We start from the raw sequence: 25,863 nt of genomic DNA, 5'->3' as shown, positions 1-25,863 counted from the left end.
GTCCTGAATATTCATTGAAAGGTCTGATGCTGAAGCTGAAGCTCCAATACTTTGACCACTTGATGTGAAGAACTGGCTCATTAGAAAAGACCATGATGCTGGGAAGGACTGAAGGGAGAGGAGAAGGGGACTTGAGAATGAGGTGGTTGGATTACATCACCGACTCGATGGACAGGAGTTTGAGCAAGCTCCAGGAGTTAGCGATGGACAGGGAAGCCTGGCTTGCTGCAGTCTATAGGGTTGCATAGAGTCAGACACGACTGAATGACTGAACTGACTTTCCAGTAGTCATGTATGGATGTGAGAGTTGGACCATAAAGAAGGCTGAGCACCAGAGAACTGATGCTTTTGAGCTGTGGTGCTGGTGAAGACTCTGGAGAGTCCCTTGGACTGCAAGGAGATCTAACCAGTCAATCCTAAAGGAAATCAATCGTGAGTATTCACTGGAAGGACTGATGCTGAAGCTGAACCTCCAGTATTTTGGCCACCTAATGCAAAGAGCCGACTCATTAGAAAAGACCTCGATGCTGGGAAAGATTGAAGGCAGGAGGAGAAGGGGATGACAGAGGACTAGATGGTTGGATGGCATCATCAACTCAATGGACACGTATTTGAGCAAGCTCTGAGAGATGGTGAAGGACAGGGAAGCCTGGTGTGCTGCAGTCCATGGAGTCACAAAGACTTGGAGAAGACTGAGCCCCTGAACGACAACAACAACACATAAAACAGATAGCCAACAAGGACCTATTGTATATCACAGAGAACTCTACTCAGTGTTATATAATAACCTATATGGGAAAAGAATCTGAAAAGAATGGAGATATATATTTATATATAACTGAATCACTTTGCTGTACACCTGAAACTAACACAACACTGTGAGTCAAATATACTTCAATGAAATTTTTAAAAAATTGTTTCCTGCTGGAACAAGGCTTTATATCTCTTTAGAACAAATCTCTCCAACTCCTAATAAATATCTCAGATGCTAAGGGGTCATTCCTATGACTTCCTTCCATTAAATTTGCAGTTTCCTAAAGTACCTTTATTCAGTCCAATGGGTCATGAGCATTGAGGGGCCCAATGACAACCAGTAACAACCCACGAGAGAGAAGAAGCCACATTTTGTTGCTCTTCGAATCTCTAGCATCCAGCACAGAGACTAGACTCTGGACTTGGTTGGTTTTGGGTGTGCAGCTTCTGAAGGACATGATACACACTGAATAGCTGAGGTGGGGGAATATGACACACAGTATTTTAAGAAGATAGATTTTTTCTAGACTTTTCAGACTAGGTGGGTAACAAATGAAAAACTCCTAACTAGGAACATTCCCTCCACCTCTTGAATCTATTTAACATAAAGGAGGACACACAAAAAGAAAAACTAATGGAAATGGAGCAGAACACTGTGAAGACCTCCCCATGGCACCTGCCTCTTGTTTGTAGAAAAGCTTTAGCCTCTGAGGCTTTGCCCAAGTCCCAAAGAGCAAACGTAATCAGAGAAGTGAGAAAATGCTGAAACAAATGAAAACTGTCCAAGACAAAATAACAGTAGTTAAAACATCAAAGTCAAGTCCCCCTCAAGGGCTGTAGATAGCATTCTGAGCCATATCCTGGAGTTCTGCAGATACTGAAACCCCCACCAGGTGGAAGAAGTTAACTGCATGCTGACTACACCTGTGTAGACCCCAGACCAGTTGAAACCTGATGGTTGGTGATACTGACTCCTAAAAGCACCCAATTAGCTCACCACCAACCAATCCAGAAGGATGTACACCAGCTATCAGGCTTTATATCTGATCACCCCTAACGGTGCCTTTAAAAACCCTTCCCTGAATTTGGGAGAGAGTGGATGCATGTATTTGTGTGGCCGAGTCACTCTGCTGTGCACCTGAAACTATCACCACATTGTTCGTTGGCTATACTCCAATAATATTTTTTTTTTAATTATTTTTGTGCTTAGGAAACCTAAGCCACATATTTTTCTTTATTCTGGCTTACCAAGAAATGCATTCATTTTTTCCAGTCAGTTTAGATGCTTTTGTGAAGGTATATTTTAGATGTGCTTAGTATTTAAATCAGTAACTTTGAATAAAACTGATTACCCCCCGTAATGTCCGTGGGCCTCATCCAATCAGCTGAAGGCTGCAAGCCCAAATACTGAAGTTCCTCAAAGTGGAAGGATGTTTTCAAATTGTGGTGCTAGAGAAGACTCTTGAGAGTCCTTTGGACTGTTAGGAGATCAAACCAGTCAATCCGAAAGGAAATCAACCCTGAATATTCATTGGAAAGACTGATGCTGAAGCTGAAGCTCCAATATTTGGGCCACCTGATGCAAAGAGCGATTTCTCGGAAAAGACCTTAATGCTGAGAAGGATTGAAGGCAGGAGGAGAAAGGGGCAGCACAGAACAAGATGCTTGGATGGCGTCACCGACTCAGTGGACGTGAATTTGAGCTAACTCCAAAAGACAGTGGAGGACAGAGGAGCCCTGAAGACTGCAGTCCATGGGGTCACAAAGAGTGGAACACAACTTAGTGACTGAACAGCAACCGAAAAGTGGAAGGAATTCAAGTCTGAAGCATAGAAACCCTGGCTGAGTTTCCAGACTATTGTTCTGGGGATTCAGATTCAAGACTGCAACATCAACTCTTCCCTGAATCTCCAGTCTGCTGGCTCACTCTACAGATTTCAGGTCTCCTGACAGATGGATAGATAAATAGCGAATCCCCTACAGTCTTTATTCCCCCTTTGGAGAACCTTAAAAATTCTACTGTATTCCAGCAGTGTGGCTCTAGTTATGTTTCACTATATCCAGGCAGCAGGAATATAGTTATGTTTATAATTATAGTAAAATACATTGTGGTAATCATCTTGTAAGTCAAGTCATTATGCTCTGCACCTTAAACTTATACACTGCTGCATGTTAATTACATCTCAATAAAACTGGAAGGGGAAGCAAAATTGCAATTCGGGAAACAGAGATTCAGGTTAAACTGAAAGTGTTCCGAAAAGGAGTCAGGGGTTTATGAAGACAAAAGGCCACAGGTTGTCAAAAATTGCCTGATGAAAACTGTGAGCCACTCTGATACAAGCCAGGAAATATTTGTCCTTACAGAATCACAAGTTATTTAGGGCAGGGGTGGTCCAAGAAGTAGCTTGAGTTTTTAGCAGATGTTTTGGAGGACTTCATTAGGACAACAGATGATGGGAAGGTCAGATTCCATCCAGGCTGAGACATGCCTATGTCACACTCGTTAATGGCCTTCTGGCTCTGTTTCAGAGAGCTCTTTAGGGAGCATTATTGTCACTGAGTGGCTAAGTCATGTTCAACTCTTTGCAACCCCATGGACTGCAGCATGCCAGGCTCTCCTGTCCTTCAATATCTCATGGAGTTTGCTCAAATTAGAGAGTGTTACCAACTCCATGGTTTTTCTTTCACAAAAGCCAGTATGAAATCTGTCCCTGACTTCTGCTGGAGTGAACAACTGTAATAGGGAAGACCCTTTTGTATTCTATTACAAGTTCAGCACTAAAGGGATGTTGCCTTTATGCTTATCTTATACATAGCTGATTCTTGCTGGGAGCCCTGCCTCTTGCATAATGAGGATTAAGCTGAAATACCTGGGTTTACCTCCCAGGAAACAACCTGACCAAGCCCACCTGTCAATGACTGCAGGAAGGGAATTAACACATTCCCTTCAGAGGCTGATGGGAACCAGGAAAGGTTTGACTTGACTCTCTCTCCTTTCAGTGTAAACCAAGCCTGAATTCTAACTCAGGCAAGATGGTTCTTACTGGACATGAGTCTACCATTATCTTGATCTACCAGCTTTCCAAACAAAGTTGCTGTTCCTTGCCCCAACAACTCATCCCGATTTATCGGCCCATCCTGTGGGAAGCAATAGGACTTGGTAACAGGATGATGCTACTTATGTCTAAGGCCTTCACCTGAGTGTCAGCTCACTGGCTGGTGTTGCTGTATAGATAACAGTTTACCAGAGATCTCTTCCTTGAAGACGAGGCAAAGTCTGTGCCAGTTGTAAATGAGCATAACTACCTGTATTCAGGTGTGTCCTGTGGGGGAGGACAAAAACTTTATCCTTCTAGGTTCATCTGGCTGGTTAAGAAGCGACTTAACATGAGACAGATTAACAGGAGAAAAGCAAACAAAAGGTTAACAACATGTATACTTTTGTATACATGGGTGAGAACCAGAAAACCTGAGTAACTCACCAGAATGGTTGAAACCCTCACCTTAAATACCATCTTCAGCTAGAAACAAAGGAGAATATTGTGTGTAGTGGTTTGGGACTAGAATGTGGAGGAAGGTGATGCACATGGAGATGGAAAAGCAAGTGTTTGGAACTCTAAATATTTGGAGTTCCCCTGACCACACCTGGCCCACATTTTTTCTCAGTATCTCTGGTAGTAGCTGTTTTCCTGGGCCAGCCCCTTTATCTAAACTATTCAACATTTAAGGAGGCGGTCAAAAGAAAGGCTTTGAGTCTTTTGTTTCTTAAAAATATTCTTCCTAAAATCATTCTCTTGCCAAAGAGACACATTTTGAGGTGACAAATTTTGCTTCCCTACAATATCCTGGATCAGGTAGAAAAGGTTAATATGGAAACACAAGGAGGAAGCCACCTTGCTTCCCAAAATAGTCCCTAAAATTTTGGGGGACTTGCTTAGATTCCTGAATCTAAGACTTGGGGGACTTCTGCTGAGACCATTTTCTTTTGCTCAGTAAGGGCCTTGCTGATTACATGTTGCCCAAGACAAGCCAAAAGGATTTGGTGCCCATCAGCTTCAAGTTTCCTTGGACTGGTTACAGTGGCTGAATTGTGGCCTAAAACTCTTCTAGGAACAAGGAGGGAAATTGTGGGGAAATAAACTTTCCTGGGATTTCTCAGCAGTTTTGTAAAAAGCCCAGATCTTCTGAGACTCTTCAGCGCAGACATCTGCAGCCATTCATCTAGTTAATAGCTCCTATCTGAAAGAATTCATAGTCTCATCTCCCCAAGGAGCAGGCTACAGCCCAGAGTAAGTCCCCTGAAGGTGCTCCATCTCCCTAAGAATTTATATTTTAAGAAGGGATGAGGCCCAGAACCTTGGAGACTCCAGATCAGGCTTCCGGAGAGATTTTGTTACCAGCAAAGCCCATAAACAGTTACCAAGTTAAAAAGACAAACAAAAAAAACAATATTAGGAATAAAAATACTAACCTCCTTTCCCTTGTGCTTAGTCTGGTTTCTCTTGCTTGCCGGGTGTTTCCTGCAGAGGCCTTGCTCCCGGGTCTTCAAACCCCAGTTCCTGGTGTGAACCAGCTTGGCCGATGCTCCTGCTTGGGCTGGGGGTGCTGTGTCCGGAGACACTGCACACGACACCTTAGTGCAAGATGGCAATGAGCCCTGTGAACCCCATTACCTGGAGCAGCTGTGCCTATCTCTGCTCCCCAGAACCCTGCCAACTCCACCCACTCCCCCGCTGATGAGAGCCCTACAGAGCAGCCCCGCCTCATGGCCTATTGGAGAGTGTGGACTGTACAGTGGGTGCTCCCACTTTTCAGTTCCTTTGCTTCTCAACTCGTTCCATTGGCAGAGAAACATTGGGTAGAAGGACCCTTTTTGGGGTGGGTGACATCTTTACTTATGTACCAAAGGCCAGAGTAAGGAGGACATCCTTCCCAGGAGAGGAGAAGGCCCTTCTCAGCAGCAGGAACAAGGTTTCCTTCCGTTCTACACCTGCTGGGGTGGAACAGCTGAGCTGCTCTCAACACACGGCCCCAGGTGCAGTCCTGGGCGAGGGGGCAACACCTGTATGTTTACTGTGAGCTATTTAATAAGAACTGTGTCTCTGATCACAATGACCTGTCCGTGCCTTCAGGATAAAAGGAATGAATACTGAAAGCCTAGCCAAAAGGAGGGAGTGTCTCCAAGAGGTCAGTTAGAGTGAACGCCAAGAGGTAGGAGAAATTTAGACAAGGGCAGGAAAGGTGCGGCTTTGATTCAGCGATGTGGTAGTCATCAGTGACTTGGAAGTAGTTTTGGGAAGGAAAGGGAAGACAGTCTAGAACTGCTAGGGATCCAGGTGAACCTTTCAAGAAGTTTGTTGTGGGACCTAAGATTGTCTGGTACAAGTGAGAGGGGAGAAGCATGGTGAGAAGTTTGTAGCAAAGAGATCTGAAATCCTTATCAGAAGATACAAATTAAATAAAAAGTGGCAGGATCACTGGGCAGTGCAGCACAGAGACGCTTGGAGAGGGTGTCGGGGCAGAAGGATCATCTGTCTCATATAAAACTGGAGTTCTGCCAAGTCAGATCACTGAAAGGACAGAAAGACAAGGGGATCGAGGATTAAGTGAGCATTAGTAACATGTCAGTTCTTGGAACTGATGGAGAGGAAAACGCTTCCTCCACCCTCTTAGGTTCAGTTATTGGGAATCTGCCAGTTAAATTGACAAAAGCAGATAACCATGAGAAAAAAAATATTTAAATAGCTTTCCGGGAATGATGTACACATGTGAGAGTTGGACCGTAAACAAGGCTGAGTGCTGAAGAATTGATGCTTTCAAACTGTGGTGCTAGAGAAGACTCTTGAGAGTCCCTTGGACAGCAAGGAGAACAAACCAGTCAATCCTAAAGGAGATCAACCCTGAATATTCATTGGAAGGACTGATGCTGAAGCTCCAATACTTTGGCCACTTGATGGGAAGAGCTGACTTACTGGAAAAGGCCCTGATGCTGTGAAATATTGCGGCCGGAGGAGAAAGGGGCGACAGAGGATGAGACAGTTAGATGGCATTTTCAACTAAATGGACATTGAGTTTGAGCAAACTCTGGGAGATGGTGAAGGACAGGGAAGCCTGGCATGTTGTAGTCCCTGGGGTTGCAAAGAGATGGACATGAGTGAGCAGCAGAACAATAACAACAACATGCAGAGGTTCACAAAGAAATGTGACTTGAAGGGGTGACTACAACTGGGAGTTGATATACTACTTAATAAATGACAGGGAGTAGGACAAAAAGGCATCTTCTGAAAAACAGGTGACTTGGGGAAGGAGGGGCACTTACAACAAAAAACATTTAAGAAATATAAATGGTACCTTAGGAGGATATATGGGAGATAGGGGAGTTTTGCAAAAATGTCTTGTTTGTCTGGCACTTGGAACTTTTCTGTCATTTTAACACTGTTTCCAAAAGTAAATCAAAATTAAAACCAACTCAAATGCATTTCTTTTTATAGCTGAATAATATACAGATTCTTTATCCATTCATCTGTTAATGGACATCTAGGTTACTTCCATGTCTTCGCTATTGTAAATAGTGCTGCAGTGAACACTGGGGTACATGTGTCTTTTTGGAATTTGCTGTATGATGCAGGGAACCCAAAGTTGGTGCTTTGTGACAAACTAGAAGGGTGGAATGGGGAGGATGGTGGGAGGGAAGTTCAAGAGGGAGGGGACATATGCATACCTATGGCTGATTCAACTCAGTGTATGGCAGAAACAATATTGTAATTATCCTCTTAATTAAAAATAAAATTTTTTTTAAAGTTAATTCATTGCAAAGGCAAAACTCAGGCAAATCTTATTTCTCCATGAGGAAAGACCTATGAATTCATGTTTAAAGTTACATATAGTAAGTTTTATGCCACTATTAACAGTTGTAATACATCAAAACATTGACGATAGCCATAACAGCAGTATCTAAATCCTTAGGTCTATGTATAGTGATAAAAACTGGAAAATACAAAAAAGCTATCAATCAACACCACTAAATATTAATGACAAGTCTGGTTGTTTGGATGCTGTTTAGACAGCTGATATTAGGGCTCAGTTTGAGTTCATAAAGGGTCACTCAAATGGTAAAGAATCCACCTGCAATTCAGGTGACCTGGGTTTGATCCCTGGGACTGGAAGATGCCCTGGAGAAGGGAATGGCTCCCTGTTCCAGTATTCTTGCCTGGAGAATTCCACGGACAGAGGAGTCTGGCAGGCTCGTCCGTGAGATCACAAAGAGTCAAAATGGCTGAGTGACTAACAGTATCATTTTGAATATGGAAAACTCAACAGTGCTGGTTTTTAAGTCTGCTAAGTTTAGATGCAGAGAAACATCGCTTAAAATACCATATACACTTTTATCATACACACATAATATGAAAATATTTTCCTTAAATAATTTCTTATCATGTTTAATGGGAAACAATGAAAACTTCATGTAAACAGTCCCGTAGGGAAACTTTTACTATTTATTGTTAAAATCATTTCTTTTCTTTTCAAAGTCGGTACATATTCTTGTGATGTTTTCAATAGTAGGTCCTCATATACATTTGACCCATCTGTAGATCCTCAAGGAGACACTCTAAAGGAATTAGATGCAAATACAGCGTCAACTGGAAAGAAAAGGAAAGAATTATATTCTTTACCTAAAATACTTGAGTTAACTAAGTATTAGTTAAGAAAAAGACAAAACAAAACTGAGACCTTTCCAAGTGTTCTGAAGAATGAAATATATCTATAGATGACACAACACAAAAAACAAGATTACAATTATATAATCTGTTCATGGTCGCACGTGTGGCTGAGTATCAGGTCTTCTGGTTTTCTCATTCTTCATTCATGTACTCAGTAACTATGTGCAAAGGTGCTGTGACAAGCACTGGAATTGCAAGATGAAGGTGACCCACTGCATGCTGAAAAATGATATGCCCTAAACTGGAAAAATAGATGAACAGGCGATTTCCATACAGAGTCGTAAATACTAAGACATATAAAAGATGGCACAAGGAACGCTCAAAAGAGACTGCCAGCTTTGTGTCAGTACTGCCAGCTTTTTGATGGAGGTGATAAGTAAGTAGCTATCTGAAGGACAGGAAAAAGTACAAGAGGTAGAGGGGAAAACATGTACAAAGACCAGAGGTGAGGAAGCGCACCTGTGGGATCCGACACAGTCTGGCTGGTTAGATGCAGAGCGGAGGGACAGAGTAAGGTGCTAAAGAGATACGGTCAACTACTTTGGCAGGAACCAAACTGATGTGGGTGTTTGGAGCTTTTCCTGAGGGTGAAAGATAAACTGGTGACAAAGTCAACGAGAGAGAAATTTTAAAGTCACTCACCAAGTGACAGCTACACAAACGTGACTGCTTCAGTCTGGGTTTCCTAGCCTTAACCACTGTCAGACACTTGAGAAGTTGGTGAACGCCACATGTTCTGAGAATGGTGAAGGGTGCAGGCGGATAGTTCCACAGGGATGGAGGCAGCAGAAGAAGGAAACAGCCAGAAATAAAAGAAATACATAGACCTTATGGGATTGTTTTTCAAGCAATGGAACATGGTGAGTAAATGAGGAAGAAGGAGTTTTTCACTATGACTGCTCATGCTTTCACATTTTTCATTAGCTATATGTAAGAAAAAATATTTGATAGCAACTGTTATCCAAACAATGGAAGGAGATGCCACTGACTGTTTACCATGTATTTCAGAAATCAATGTCTAAATTTAATTCATACGTTTTGGCAACATACCTTCTTCTAGTTCTCTAGTTATACTCCTGTCCAATTCCTGCTGCATCTGAAATAAGTCAAATATTATTTATGTTTAAGTTAAACAAGAGATATTATCATAGGAATGACATATAATTTACTACATGTGACATTTAAATAATACTTTTAGAGACTAGACCTAACTTGAAGATTACTTAGGTAGGAAAATAATCACATAAATAAAATGAATTCCTACTTATTCTGCTTTTAGATAACAGAGAACATATATATGGAATGCTATTTAGATTAATCTGATAAAAAGTATAAATATCAGTCTATTGAGTACATAATTTCAGAGAATTAGGGAATAACCCATAATCCTGGTAATGGCCCACAAGATCACCATCTTTTCCCTTAACAGCTCCTTCTGAGACCTTTATTTTGATTTCTAGGTGAGGGTCATGTTCAAATGAAGTAGTTTGAAGTCACATATTAATAAGGAGAACACATCTGCAGTTTTCTTTAAACTTTTCCATTTAGCAAAAACATAGAAAGGTGAGAAAATTATACACCAGAAAACAATGTACCGGCAAGTTTTCATTCTAAAGGTGTTTAGCGAGAAGGATTCTCTCCCAAGTGTTAGTTCCTGAACTGTGTCCCATAGAAGGGGAAGGTCCCATGGGGTCCCTGAAGGGTTGAGGGACAGATACGTCTCTGGCCAGTCCTTTAGCTAAATGACTCTATGCTTGTCTCTTTTATATAATATGGTTCTGTGCAGAAGGTTTTTTAAAAAGAAAGGTGGTTTTCTTCGAAAAAACAAAACTTTTTTTAAGGTATGAGAGTCATTAATTTAGTCAAAGTTATAATTCTACAAAAGAGTCTAGAGTCCTATGCCAGCTACTTCCTCAGATTAAGAAAACACATATAGATTTTTAACTAAACATAGAGAAAATGAATATGTAAAACCTTGTTACATAGTTCAGTAATGCTTGTGGCATTTAATAAATGCTTTAAATTATATGTCTTAAATGCATGAACAAAATAAATCAATATCAAACTCCTATTTGTAGCAGTCGATATAGTTAATTTGTAAAGCATAGATATTTTTTTAAACACAGGACAGGAAACTTGAAAAAGAATATCTTTAGTTGAATCAAGCAGACCAAAACTGAAGAGATTAGTCTAAAAAGGATGTTCGTTTCCTCCAGATAAAACCTGGTTTGTTAAAATGAGTCAGCAAAATGAATTATCCAGGTTTTGAGTTATTTAGGACAAAATTTAAGACACAAATAAGATCTCTCTTTACTATTTAGCATACTTCTATCCGAGCTCTCATCGTTAATTGGTATATACAAAAAGTATGAGTGTAATCTCAACTATAATCTAAATCCGGTCAGAAATTACAGTTGAACTTCATTTCCTCAGCCTGAAGTTTCAAGGGGAGGACTTATACTCCTACCTTCCTCATGAGAAGCAAGGAGATTTACCTAACAGGTGTGTATGGAACATGGGACTAAGAAGTGGTTGCTTGGTTCCAAATCTCTTCTTTGAAAAGATGTATGTGCCCACAGCACCGTGAACTTGAGTCTGCTGTAGGCAGCCTGCCCCTGGTTCGGGGATTGAACATTGGTTTCCTCCTCTTAGGCCTGCAGGAGTAAGTGTCTGATTGGGATGAAGTTTGGAGGCCTGCTATGAATGCACAGCTAAAGTACGTTTTCCAGTTTCACGGCTCTCAAGTACTAAGACCCAAAGTAGCTGCAGTGCTGTCGAAGAAACCTTAGATTGCTCTTCTATGATGGCAAGAAGCCAAATGAGCAAACAGGTTGAGACTGCACTTAACAAGGGCTATTTTTATCTGCACCATAACCATCATGAAAACACCATCAAAACCATAAACCCATGTGCTCTGACTAAAATGGATATTTTAATCACAGTGATTACACATTGAAAACTAGCTGCAACTTAAAGACTCCGCATCATTGCTCTCTTAGTCATCAATCATCCAGGTGCTGTTGAAATAGAGACAAAAGTGAGCTTCATTTTAAATTTTTTCATGTTTGCTTTAACTACAAATTTAGAAACATTCTACAATTGGTCAGAAAATACTTTAGAAATTTAAATAACAAGGCTATTAGGTAAAATAGAAATTAAAGATGCACTCTTGTGTAAGAAAATGACAAAAATGTTCACCTAAAACTAGAAATTAATCTTCTGTTACAAGTGTTACAAGTTTGTTTAATCCATAAAGAGGATTTATCTAGGATTCCTTCAAATAAAAAAAGTCCATATGTGCTTAGTGTTTAGATGCCAGTCATTCACTTATGCTTAGGGGTAGAAAAACGGCAGTGGGTCCAGCAGAGCTTGGAGATGATTGTGAACACTTGCCAAAGTGAAATCAATTACAAAGGAGGTCAGATGTCTGAAAGTATAAGATTTCATTTCTAAAGTAGAATTTAAATACAGCTTTACAAGAAATTTAAGAAGTTAATAGGTATCTCAAAAATAGAAATCTAGGACAAAAAAATCATAAAATTTTTCTCTCCTTGATTAGCACAGTTAATTATGGCTTTTACTCAGTGCACGTAAGTCAAATAAACAGTCCAGAAGTTCAAATTAAAAATAAGAATCATATCAGAAATCCTAAACCCAAGGAAAAAAAGATTGTAGAACTAATCTTGATCAAGTAAGTCACCATGCTGTTATTTGAAGGGTGTGGAACTGAGGTAGAGAATCCTACATTTGCTTTTGGAGAAAGATTCATAAGGAACATTGAAGTATTATTGAAATTTTCAATGCCAGGGTGGCTCCAGGACTGGCCTAGTGGTGAGAGTGCTCAGTAAAGACCTTTCCTGCTGTTTCTCCACCTCAAGTTTGGTGCTCATCTCTGCCAGCCTCCCATCAGTGCTGGAGAAGATGGAAAACACCAATTTTGTTCATGATTCCCAAAATGATTTGCATTTTTTAAGTTCAGTCGCTCAGTCCTGTCTGACTCTTTGCGACCCCATGAATCGCAGCACGCCAGGCCTCCCTGTCCATCACCATCTCGCGGAGTTCACTCAGACTCATGTCCATCGAGCCAGTGATGCCATCCAGCCATCTCATCCTCTGTTGTCCTCTTCTCCTCCTGCCCCCAATCCCTCCCAGCATCAAAGTCTTTCCAGTGAGTCAACTCTTCGCATAAGGTGGCCAAAGTATTGGAGATTCAGCTTTAGCACCAGTCCTTCCAAAGAACACCCAGGACTGATCTCCTTTAGAATGGACTGGTTGGATCTCCTTGCAGTCCAAGGGACTCTCAAGAGTCTTCTCCAACACCACAGTTAAAAAGCATCAATTCTTCGGTGCTCAGCTTTCTTCACAGTCCAACTCTCACACCCATACATGACCACTGGAAAAACCATAGCCTTGACTAGACAGACCTTTGTTGACAAAGTAATGTCTCTGCTTTTCAATATGCTATCTAGTTTAGTCATTACTTTCCTTCCAAGGAGTAAGCGTCCTTTAATTTCATGGCTGCAATCACCATCTTCAGTGATTTTGGAGCCCCCTAAAATAGTGTCTGACACTGCTTCCACTGTTTCCCCATCTATTTCCCATGAAGTGATGGGACCAGATGCCATGATCTTCGTTTTCTGAATGTTGAGCTTTAAGCCAACTTTTTCACTCTCCTCTTTCACTTTCATCAAGAGGCTTTTAGTTCCTCTTCACTTTCTGCCATAAGGGTGGTGTCATCTGCATATCTGAGGCTATTGATATTTCTCCCAGCAGTCTTGATTCCAGCTTGTGCTTCATCCAGCCCAGCATTTCTCATGATGTACTCTGCATAGAAGTTAAATAAGCAGGGTGACAATATACAGCCTTGATGTACTCCTTTTCCTATTTGGAACCAGTCTGTTCCATGTCCAGTTCTAACTGTTGCTTCCTGGCCTGCATATAGGTACCTCAAGAGGCAGGTCAGCTGGTCTGGTATTCCCATCTCTTTCAGAATTTTCCGCAGTTTATTGTGATCCACACAGTCAAAGACTTTGGCATAGTCAATAACGCAGAAATAGATGTTTTTCTGGAACTCTCTTGCTTTTTTGATGATCCAGCAGATATTGGCAATTTGATCTCTGGTTCGTCTGCCTTTTCCAAAACCAGCTTGAACATCAGGAAGTTCACGGTTCACCTATTGCTGAAGCCTGGCTTGGAGAATTTTGAGCATTACTTTACTAGTGTGTGAGATGAGTGCAATTGTGTGGTAATTTGAGCATTCTTTGGCATTGCCTTTCTTTGGGATTGGAGTGAAAACTGACCTTTTCCAGTCCTGTGGCCACTGCTTAGTTTTCCAAATTTGCTGGCATATTGGGTGCAACACTTTCACAGCATCATCTTTTTGAATTTGAAATAGCTCAACTGGAATTCCATCACATCCACTAGCTTTGTTCATAGTGATGCTTTCTAAGGCCCACTTGACTTCACATTCCAGGATGTCTGGCTCTAGATGAGTGATCACATCATCATGATTATCTGGGTCGTGAAGATCTTTTTTGTATAGTCCTTCCATGTATTCTTGCCACCTCTTCTTAATATCTTCTGCTTCTGTTAGGTCCATACCATTTCTGTCCTTTATTGAGCTCGTCTTTACATGAAATGTTCCCTTGGTATCTCTAATTTTCTTGAAGAGATCTCTAGTCTTTCCCATTCTGTTGTTTTCCTCTATTTCTTTGCATTGATCGCTGAGGAAGGCTTTCTTATCTCTCCTTGCTATTCTTTGGAACTCTGCATTCAGATGCTTATATCTTTCCTTTTCTCCTTTGCTTTTTGCTTCTCTTCTTTTCACAGCTATTTGTAAGGCCTCCCCAGACAGCCATTTTGCTTTTTTGCATTTCTTTTCCATGGGGATGGTCTTGATCCCTGTCTCCTGTACAATGTCACGAACCTCAGTCCATAGTTCACCAGGAACTCTATCAGATCTAGTTCCTTAAATCTATTTCTCACTTCCACTGTACAATCATAAGGGATTTGATTTAGATCATACCTGAATGGTCTGGTGGTTTTCCCTACTTTCTTCAATTTAAGTCTGAATTTGGCAATAAGGAGATCGTGATCTGAGCCACAGTCAGCTCCCGGTCTTGTTTTTCCTGACTGTATACAGCTTCTCCATCTTTGGCTGCAAAGATTATAATCAGTCTGATTTCGGTGTTGACCATCTGGTGATGTCCATGGGTAGTGTCTTCTCTTGTGTTGTTGGAAGAGAGTGTTTGCTATGACCAATGCGTTCTCTTGGCAAAACGCTATTAGCCTTTGCCCTGCTTCATTCTGTATTCCAAGGCCAAATTTGCCTGACTTCCTACTTTTGCATTCCAGTCCCCTATAATGAAAAGGACATCTTTTGGGGGTATTAGTTCTAAAAGGTCTTGTAGGTCTTCATAGAACCATTCAACTTCAGCTTCTTCAGCATTACTGGTTGGGGCATAGATTTGGATTACTGTGATATTGAATGGTTTGCCTTGGAAACGAACAGAGATCATTCTGTCATTTTTGAGATTACATCCAAGTACTGCATTTTGGACTCTTTTGTTGACCATGATGGCTACTCCATTTCTTCTAAGGGATTCCTGCCCACAGTAGTAGATATAGTGGTCATCTGAGTTAAATTCACCCATTCCAGTCCATTTTAGTTCGCTGATTCCTAGAATGTCGACGTTCACTCTTGCCATCTCCTGTTTGACCACTTCCAATTTGTCTTGATTCATGGACCTAAGATTCCAGGTTCCTATGCAATATTGCTCTTTACAGCATGATTCCCTAAATGATTTCCATTTTTAAAGTTGCCATATAGTAAATGGAATGCCCCACTAAACTGTTTGAACACTGAAAGCACAGAGCAGACCTCCTGTAAACAATGATAGCTGTAACCTTGCTCTAAAGAAGTACACACGTGTCTGGGGCTCCTCAAGTAACAAGTCACAGTTGGGAGAGGAGAGAAAGGGCGTCAGAGAGAAAGGGCGTCACAGTGACACCTGCTGCCTCTGGGACACACCTGCCTCCAGGAAACAGTTCAGGGATGAAGAAACACACCATCCCACAAAGCCACTTTCAAGAATTTGCTTTCACCACCCTTGTATAAATGTTTCACTCATGACCTCAGAAAAATTAAGCATTTGCTCTGAGGAATCACCTAGAGCCACAATCTCGAGGGTAGGATGAGAAAGTCATTGGGTGAGACTGAAAACGGCTAAAACAGCCCCAGGAACAATTACAAGCATCCCCTGCTTTTCCAAAGTTCATTTTATGTTGCTTCACTTCTACAAAGGGCCTACATAGGCACCTGTTTTTCATAATAATAATAAAAAAATCTGAAGAGGATTTTTGGTTTCATTTAAAAAGGCAAAAAGCTGAAACGGTGTTCAGTGCGTGTTTTTACAGCGAGAGGCCTCGTGTTCCACAAACAGGGAGACCAGCCCCACCGAGCTCCTTCCCCGGAAGCCACACCCCACATCTCAGCATCAAGTCGCCACCGCCCTGAACCCTGTCTGGGAGCACCTGTGCTTTACTCGTGCACATTCATTTTATGCATCTACTAGCAGAATGTGTCCTCAGGTCCCTGCTGCTTTGTTTATGCTATTTTGGCTTATGAAAGGCTTCCGAGGAGTGCTCTGCTTTCAGGCAGTAGGGAAGCCTGGACTCGGCACTGGAGGTGCCGCGATCTGCCCTTTGCATTCTCCACACCCGCCTCAGTCAGGTCACCATGTTATTTTTAGGCACTTTGTGAATTATCCTGCCATTCACCTCTATGTTCATTTCCCCCGAGTTCACAACCATGATTTTACATACTGTAGGAAAACTTACAAGGATATAGTATTACTAATTTGTCTTAGGGTGCCCTCTAGCAGTGGCCATCTAGTTAGCTTTCACTTCCTACTAATTTCAGGAGCCTGGCTCTATAAAAATTAGGCTTTAGAGACAAATTAATGAACTAAATTTATTTTGTGATTCTGTGTTTTGACTTACGTGTCTAGCTTATTTTCCAATGACTTTCTAATTTTTAGTTCTTCTCGGTAGAGTTTCCTATATATTTTCAACTCTGCTTGAGAAGTTTTCGTCCTGGAGAGTTCAAATTCCAACTCTTTAATTCTGATTTCCATCTGACTTGTTTTCAAAGCAGTATTATTCTCTTGTAACTGCTTTAAGCTTTCTTGAGATGCTGCTTGTATCTAAGTCAAATTTTAAAAGATATATTTCATTTGTTAATGATTATAACCTGAATAATTATATTTGTTCCCTTTAGTTTTGAGTCAGTAATTCAGAGAGCAATTTTAAATGTGAAAAAAAGAAAAATGAAACTTTAAAATAATCATGGTCAATGTGAAATGAATTAAATGTGAATTATAAAATTAAAGTGGAATCAATGTTATAGAAGTACTTATGTAACCTGATAATTCAGAGAATAAGAAGATCAACTTAAAATTTTAAAAACTGAACAAGACAACTTGAGAATAATTCAAGAGGATGGTACTCATTCTAAACCACAGTATTTTTTTCCTTCCTCATGGTCTTATTTTATACCAATTGGTCTTATAAATAAAAGGATCCTCTAGTGAGAATCATTCTGAAAAGATCAATTTAGTGATAACTGTGATGGAAACTGAAATATTTCTCTTCAGGGAGAGACAAGTGCCCCCTTCCTTCCAGAAATCTACAAAACAAACTGTCCTAAGGGAAGCAGAGGAAACACATAAGCTGTATAGATCCAAAATGTAATTTACAGTGAGGTGAATTCAAGTACATGATAGATCAACAAACTAACCTGTAAAAACATGTTGATTTCTCTTAATTTCTCTATTAGATCCTGCCTCACTCTTTCTTCAATCTCCTGTTTATACTGCTCTACTTGACTGTATTCTATCATATTCATTTCTATATGACTTTTGAGGTTCACTACTTGTTGCTCCAACTTCTTTTTATTCTTCTCTAGTTTTTCACATTTCTTTTGTGTTCCTTTCATTGATAATAACTCCTCTTGAAGAACCTGAATTTTTGCATTCATGTGCAGACATTCTGAACGTGCAGTTTCCAGCTCTGCTGGAAGATCATCAATCTGCAAGAATAAAACAAATACCATTTGGTAATGAGGGAAGTGGACTGAGCCTAGCCTCATACAAACGGAGGATCAAATAAATATGATGATATCTGTATTGTTGAATGTAGGACCAGGAATTACTCAGAGAATCAAGAAAGAAGTCACCAAGAGTCACAAAATATATTCTTCACTGTCGTCATCTTTGTCACACAACATTTGCACTTGATTTTACACTCTTTTATTGTTCTATAATAAAACTTTTCTATCTTTCCTCCATGAAATGACTGCAAGTCACCCCTTAGTAGAACGTCTGTTGCTCCTTCCCCTCAATGTGTCCCATAGTTTTTGAAGAAGTTAGAGGTATACTGTATTGAGTTATCTAGGGCTGAGTTAATAAATGCCTCCCAGAAGAAGATTGTGAAAATAAGACTCTAATGACTAAATCTTGTAAATATGGATTCTAATCCAATAAGCCTTTTTCTGAACTAGAAATAGTTTTTCCTAATTTGAATTGCATTCCAAACAGAAATGATTCGCAAGGCTAAAGATATCCTTGTTCTCCTAAAAATTTAGTGAGATGATCATACATTTTTCTGAACAACAAAAAAATGCCTCTTTCTTGTAACCCTTTGTTGCTCTCCACAGAATAAGAGAACATAGCAAACAAAACAAACAAAAATATTTGCTGGAATTTCAGCGACACAGGGTTGGAAAGAACTTTCATTTAGACAGAGTGATTACTTGGTAAGTTGAGGTGAGTGGAGCTGGTGGTTTTCAAACATGTCTACAAATTCTTTGACACTTTTCTCATGAAATTCCCTCCCCTTAAATATGTGCTGGCCTCAGTAACTGATTCTAGTGGACAGAGTCTAGGGGAACTGCTATGTTATTTCTCAAGCTAAATAGCTTCTGACTTTGCTCCAAGGGGAACCCACTCTTAGCATCAGTCACCACGCTATGACGAAGCCCGGGCCACATACTGAGCACATGTCAGTGTCCCCACTGACCGCCCCCACCTAATGACCCATCCAAAAGCCAGCTCCAATTGCCAGACATGTGCATGAACAAGCCTTCAGATGAGCCTGGTCCCCACCTTCACAACATCCCAGCTGATAAGGACTGGAGAAGAAATCAGCTGGCCTCATTCACTGAGCCTTGCCCCAACGCAGACTTGTGAACAAAGGAAATGCTGTTTTGAGTCACTAGGCTTTGGATGATCTCTAATGCAATTTGTTAGCAATAAATAACTGGCACACATACTGATATTAAAAATGGGGTTCAGTGAAGTTCACTCAGTCATACCTGACTCTTTGTGACCCCATGGACTGCATCATACCAGGCTTCCCTGTCCATCACCAACTCCTGAAGCTTGCTCAAACTCATGTCCATCGAGTCAGTGATGCCCCAAAATGAGGTATTGCCATTAAAAAAGAACTAAAACACGTGAGAATGCTTTTGAACCTGGATGTAGGTGGGACCTGAATGGATGCAGAGAAAGAAATGAAAACCCAAAGGGCTTCATGACTTTGTAAACAGAAGCCTGATGGCCCTTGAAGAGGCTGCCAGTGACAGCTTCTAGGCAAGAGAAGAAAATGACACTAAAACATGGGAGGCGGAGATGCTTGCTATGAAGCAGCTGAAAGTAAAGTCAATGAGAAGGATAAGCTATGAGACCAAAAAAAAAAAGGCACTATTAAATATAAAGGAACCAGGACTCACTGGGTTCAATGTCTGTATCCCCTTTACAGCATCTCCACCTTCCAACTGTCACATGATGCAAAAAGACAGAAATGGCTTCTTGGCTAAGATCAAACCTAGGGTGCTGCTGAGGAAAACATGGTCTAAAGGTAAAACCTGTAGGCTGTAAAACCCTTCATTAAAACCCTGGAAAGGAACTGTAAAGATGGTGGAGGAATGGGACGGGAAGACCACTCTCTCCCTCACAAATTCCTCAAAAGAACATTTCAACGCCAAGCAAACTCCACAGAACAACTTCTGTAGGCTGGCAGAGGACATCAGGCAACCAGAAAAGCAGACCATTGTCTTCAAAAACAGATTTTTAATCTTTGCTCTTAGCTTTTTGTTGTCAGTTTTGTACATTTAAAAACCCAAACTTCACTACCCAAGTTTACCTGAGAGCGAGATTACTGGCTTGACCACTCTCTTCTCCTATGGACTCTCCTTTTTCTCCACCAGGTGGCCTCTGTCTCTTTTCTCCCCCATCTCTTCTCTATCCAACTCTGTGAATCTCTGTGTGTTCCAGACGGTGGAGAACACCTAAGGAACTGGTTACTGGCAGGATTTGTCTCTCTCCTTCTCATTCCTCTCTCTTATCCTCCTGGTCACCTCTGTCTACTTCCTCCCTCTCCTCTTCCCCGTATAACTCCGTAAATACCTCTGAGCAGTCCAGACTATAGAGCACACATAAGGAAGTGACTACTGCCTAGCTTGCTCTCTCCTCTTTTGATCTCACCGCATCTCATTCCAGTCACCTCTAACTACCCCCTCCATCTTCTCTTCTCCTTGTAACTCAGTGAACCTCTCTGAGTGTCCCTCAATGTGGAGAAACTTTTCATCTTTAACCTAGATGTTTTATCATCGGTGCTGTATAGATGGAGAAGTCTAGAGGCTACTGTAAAAATAAAACTGAAAACCAGAAGCAGAAGGCTTAAATCCAAAGCCTGAAAACATTAGAGAACTCTTGAATTCAGGGAACATTAAGCAATAGGAACTCATCAAATGCCTTCATACCTACACCGAAACCAAGCTCCACCCAAGGGCCAACAAGTTCCAAAACAAGACATACCACTCAAATTCTCCAGCAACAGAGGAACACTCCCCTGAGCTTCAATATACAGGCAGCTCAAAATTATTCCAAAACCTTTGATGTCTCATAACCCATTACTGGTCACTCCACTGCACTCCAGAGAGAAGAAACCCAGCTCCACCCACCAGAACTCCAACACAAGCCTCCCTAACCAGGAAACCTTGATAAGCCACTGATAGAACCCCACCCACAGTGAGGAAGCTCCATAATAAAGAGAACTCCACAAATGACCAGAATACAAAAAGGCCACCCCAAACGCAGCAATATAACCAAGATGAAGAGACAGAGGAATACTCAGCAGGTAAAGGAACAGGAGAGTTGCCCACCAAACCAAACAAAAGAGGAAGAAGTAGGGAATCTACCTGAGAAGGAATTCCGAATATTGATAGTGAAAATGATCCAAAATCTTGAAATCAAAATGGAATCACAGATAAATAGCCTAGAGACAAGGATTGAGAAGATGCAAGAAAGGTTTAACAAGGACCTAGAAGAAATAAAAAAGAGTCAAAATATAATGAATAACGCAATAAATGAGATCAGAAACACTCTGGAGGCAACAAATAGTAGAATAACGGAGGCAGAAGATAGGATTAGTGAAATAGAAGATAGAATGGTAGAAATAAATGAATCAGAGAGGAAACAAGAAAAACGAATTAAAAGAAACGAGGACAATCTCAGAGACCTCCAGGACAATATGAAACGCTCCAACATTCGAATTATAGGAGTCCCAGAAGAAGAAGACAGAAAGAAAGATCATGAGAAAATCCTTGAGGCGATAATAGTTGAAAACTTCCCTAAAATGGGGAAGGAAATAATCACCCAAGTCCAAGAAACACAGAGAGTTCCAAATAGGATAAACCCAAGGCGAAACACCCCAAGACACATATTAATCAAATTAACAAAGATCAAACACAAAGAACAAATATTAAAAGCAGCAAGGGAAAAACAACAAATAACACACAAGGGGATTCCCATAAGGATAACATCTGATCTTTCAATAGAAACTCTTCAGGCCAGGAGGGAATGGCAAGACATACTTAAAGTGATGAAAGACAATAACCTACAGCCCAGATTACTATACCCAGCAAGGATCTCATTCAGATACAAAGGAGAAATCAAAAGCTTTACAGACAAGCAAAAGCTGAGAGAATTCAGCACCACCAAACCAGCTCTCCAACAAATTCTAAAGGATATTCTCTAGACAGGAAACACGAAAAGGGTGTATAAACCCGAACCCAAAACAATAAAGTAAATGGTAACGGGATCATAGTTATCAATAATTACCTTAAACGTAAATGGGTTGAACGCCCCAACCAAAAGACAAAGACTGGCCGAATGGATACAAAAACAAGACCCCTCTATATGCTGCTTACAAGAGACCTACCTCAAAACAAGGGACACATACAGACTGAAAGTGAAGGGCTGGAAAAAGATATACCACGCAAATAGAGACCAAAAGAAAGCAGGAGTGGCAATACTCATATCCGATAAAATAGACTTTAAAACAAAGGCTGTGAAAAGAGACAAAGAAGGCCACTACATAATGATCAAAGGAACAATCCAAGAAGAAGATATAACAATTATAAATATATATGCACCCAATATAGGAGCACTGCAATATGTAAGACAAATGCTAACAAGTATGAAGGGGGAAATCAACAATAACACAATAATAGTGGGAGACTTTAATACCCCACTCACACCTATGGACAGATCAACTAAACAGAAAATTAACAAAGAAACGCAAACTTTAAATGATACATTAGATCAGTTAGACCTAATTGATATCTATAGGACATTTCACCCCAAAACAATGAATTTCACCTTTTTTTCAAGTGCTCATGGAACCTTCTCCAGGATAGATCACATCCTGGGCCATAAATCTAAACTTGATAAATTCAAAAAAATCGAAATCATTCCAAGCATCTTTTCTGACCATAATGCATTAAGATTAGATCTCAATTACAGGAGAAAAACTATTAAAAATTCCAACATACGGAGGTTGAACAACACACTTCTGAATAACCAACAAATCACAGAAGAAATCAAAAAAGAAATCAAAATATGCATAGAAACTAATGAAAATGAAAACAAAACAACCCAAAACCTGTGGGACACTATAAAAGCAGTGCTAAGAGGAAAGTTCATAGCAATACAGGCATACCTCAAGAAACAAGAAAAAAGTCAAATAAATAACCTAACTCTACAACTAAAGCAACTAGAAAAGGAAGAATTGGAGAACACCAGAGTTAGTAGAAGGAAAGAAATCTTAAAAATTAGGGCAGAAATAAATGCAAAAGAAACAAAAGAGACCATAGCAAAAATCAACAAAGCCAAAAGCTGGTTCTTTGAAAGGATAAATAAAATTGACAAACCATTAGCCAGACTCATCAAGAAGCAAAAAGAGAAAAATCAAATCAATAAAATTAGAAATGAAAATGGAGAGATCACAACAGACAACACAGAAATACAAAGGATCATAAGAGACTACTATCAGCAGTTGTATGCCAATAAAATGGACAACGTGGAAGAAATGGACAAATTCTTAGATAAGTACAATTTTCCAAAACTGAACCAGGAAGAAATAGAAAATCTTAACAGACCCATCACAAGCACGGAAATTGAAACTGTAATCAGAAATCTTCCAGCAAACAAAAGCCCAGGTCCAGACGGCTTCACAGCTGAATTCTACCAAAAATTTCGAGAAGAGCTAACACCTATCCTACTCAAACTCTTCCAGAAAATTGCAGAGGAAGGTAAACTTCCAAACTCATTCTATGAGGCCACCATCACCCTAATACCGAAACCTGACAAAAATGTCACAAAAAAAGAAAACTACAGGCCAATATCACTGATGAACATAGATGCAAAAATCCTCAACAAAATTCTAGCTATCAGAATCCAACAACACATTAAAAAGATCATACACCATGACCAAGTGGGCTTTATCCCAGGGATGCAAGGATTCTTCAATATCCGCAAATCAATCAATGTAATTCACCACATTAACAAATTGAAAAATAAAAACCATATGATTATCTCAATAGATGCAGAGAAGGCCTTTGACAAAATTCAACATCCATTTATGATAAAAACTCTCCAGAAAGCAGGAATAGAAGGAACATACCTCAACATAATAAAAGCTATATATGACAAACCCACAGCAAACATTATCCTCAATGGTGAAAAATTGAAAGCATTTCCCCTAAAGTCAGGAACAAGACAAGGGTGTCCACTTTCACCGCTACTATTCAACATAGTTCTGGAAGTTTTGGCCACAGCAATCAGAGCAGAAAAAGAAATAAAAGGAATCCAAATTGGAAAAGAAGAAGTAAAACTCTCACTGTTTGCAGATGACATGATCCTCTACATGGAAAACCCTAAAGACTCCACCAGAAAATTACTAGAGCTCATCAATGAATATAGTAAAGTTGCAGGATATAAAATCAACACACAGAAATCCCTTGCATTCCTATACACTAATAATGAGAAAGTAGAAAAAGAAATTAAGGAAACAATTCCATTCACCATTGCAACGAAAAGAATAAAATACTTAGGAATATATCTACCTAAAGAAACTAAAGACCTATATATAGAAAACTATAAAACACTGATGAAAGAAATCAAAGAGGACACTAATAGATGGAGAAATATACCATGTTCATGGATCGGAAGAATCAATATAGTGAAAATGAGTATACTACCCAAAGCAATTTACAAATTCAATGCAATCCCTATCAAGCTACCAGCCATATTTTTCACAGAACTAGAACAAATCATTTCAAGATTTGTATGGAAATACAAAAAACCTCGAATTGCCAAAGCAATCTTGAGAAAGAAGAATGGAACTGGAGGAATCAACTTGCCTGACTTCAGGCTCTACTACAGAGCCACAGTCATCAAAACAGTATGGTACTGGCACAAAGACAGAAATATAGATCAATGGAACAAAATAGAAAGCCCAGAGATAAATCCACACACATATGGACACCTTATCTTTGACAAAGGAGGCAAGAATATACAATGGAGTAAAGACAATCTCTTTAACAAGTGGTGCTGGGAAAACTGGTCAACCACTTGTAAAAGAATGAAACTAGATCACTTTCTAACACCACACACAAAAATAAACTCAAAATGGATTAAAGATCTAAATGTAAGACCAGAAACTATAAAACTCCTAGAGGAGAACATAGGCAAAACACTCTCAGACATAAATCACAGCAGGATCCTCTATGATCCACCTCCCAGAATTCTGGAAATAAAAGCAAAAATAAACAAATGGGATCTAATTAAAATTAAAAGCTTCTGCACAACAAAGGAAACTATAAGCAAGGTGAAAAGACAGCCTTCTGAATGGGAGAAAATAATAGCAAATGAAGCAACTGACAAACAACTAATCTCAAAAATATACAAGCAACTTATGCAGCTCAATTCCAGAAAAATAAACGACCCAATCAAAAAATGGGCCAAAGAACTAAATAGACATTTCTCCAAAGAAGACATACGGATGGCTAACAAACACATGAAAAGATGCTCAACATCACTCATTATCAGAGAAATGCAAATCAAAACCACAATGAGGTACCACTTCACACCAGTCAGAATGGCTGCGATCCAAAAATCTGCAAGCAATAATTGCTGGAGAGGGTGTGGAGAAAAGGGAACCCTCCTACACTGTTGGTGGGAATGCAAACTAGTACAGCCACTATGGAGAACAGTGTGGAGATACCTTAAAAAATTGCAAATAGAACTACCTTATGACCCAGCAATCCCACTGCTGGGCATACACACCAAGGAAACCAGAATTGAAAGAGACACATGTACCCCAATGTTCATCGCAGCACTGTTTATAATAGCCAGGACATGGAAACAACCTAGATGTCCATCAGCAGATGAATGGATAAGAAAGCAGTGGTACATATACACAATGGAGTATTACTCAGCCGTTAAAAAGAATTCATTTGAATCAGTTCTAATGAGGTAGATGAAACTGGAGCCGATTATACAGAGTGAAGTAAGCCAGAAAGAAAAACACCAATACAGTATATTAACACATATATATGGAATTTAGAAAGATGGCAATGACGACCCTGTATGCAAGACAGGAAAAAAGACACAGCTATGTATAACGGACTTTTGGACTCAGAGGGAGAGGGAGAGGGTGGGATGATTTTGGAGAATGGCATTCTATCATGTATACTATCATGTAAGAATTGAATCGCCAGTCTATGTCTGACGCAGGATACAGTATGCTTGGGGTTGGTGCATGGGGATGACCCACTGAGATGTTATGGGGAGGGAGGTGGGAGGGGTGTTCATGTTTGGGAACACATGTAAGAATTAAAGATTTTAAAATTTAAAAAAAATTAAAAAAATAAAGTAATAAAAAAAAAGAAAAAGCAGAGGAACTAGAAATCAAATTGCCAACATCCATCTGTTGAATCATAGAAAAAGCAAGAGAATTACAGAAAAACATCTACTTCTGATTTATT

General features: G+C 40.0%; 1 protein-coding gene across 1 annotated transcript in view; it reads right to left on the bottom strand.

Moving 5' to 3' along the window:
* Nucleotides 1-8,214: 8,214 nt before the first annotated feature.
* LOC138091625 (ankyrin repeat domain-containing protein 26-like) overlaps nucleotides 8,215-25,863 on the bottom strand; it is a 78,696-nt gene continuing 61,047 nt past the window's right edge. The window contains 6 exon segments of the mRNA XM_068987538.1: nucleotides 8,215-8,393; nucleotides 9,525-9,572; nucleotides 12,159-12,276; nucleotides 12,278-12,386; nucleotides 16,476-16,678; nucleotides 17,272-17,562. Of these exon segments, the coding sequence (XP_068843639.1) occupies nucleotides 8,215-8,393; nucleotides 9,525-9,572; nucleotides 12,159-12,276; nucleotides 12,278-12,386; nucleotides 16,476-16,678; nucleotides 17,272-17,562 (948 nt within the window).

Source organism: Capricornis sumatraensis, chromosome 15, assembly GCF_032405125.1.
Source record: "Capricornis sumatraensis isolate serow.1 chromosome 15, serow.2, whole genome shotgun sequence".
NCBI lineage: Eukaryota > Metazoa > Chordata > Mammalia > Artiodactyla > Bovidae > Capricornis > Capricornis sumatraensis.
This window is presented reverse-complemented; position numbering and strand designations above follow the sequence as displayed.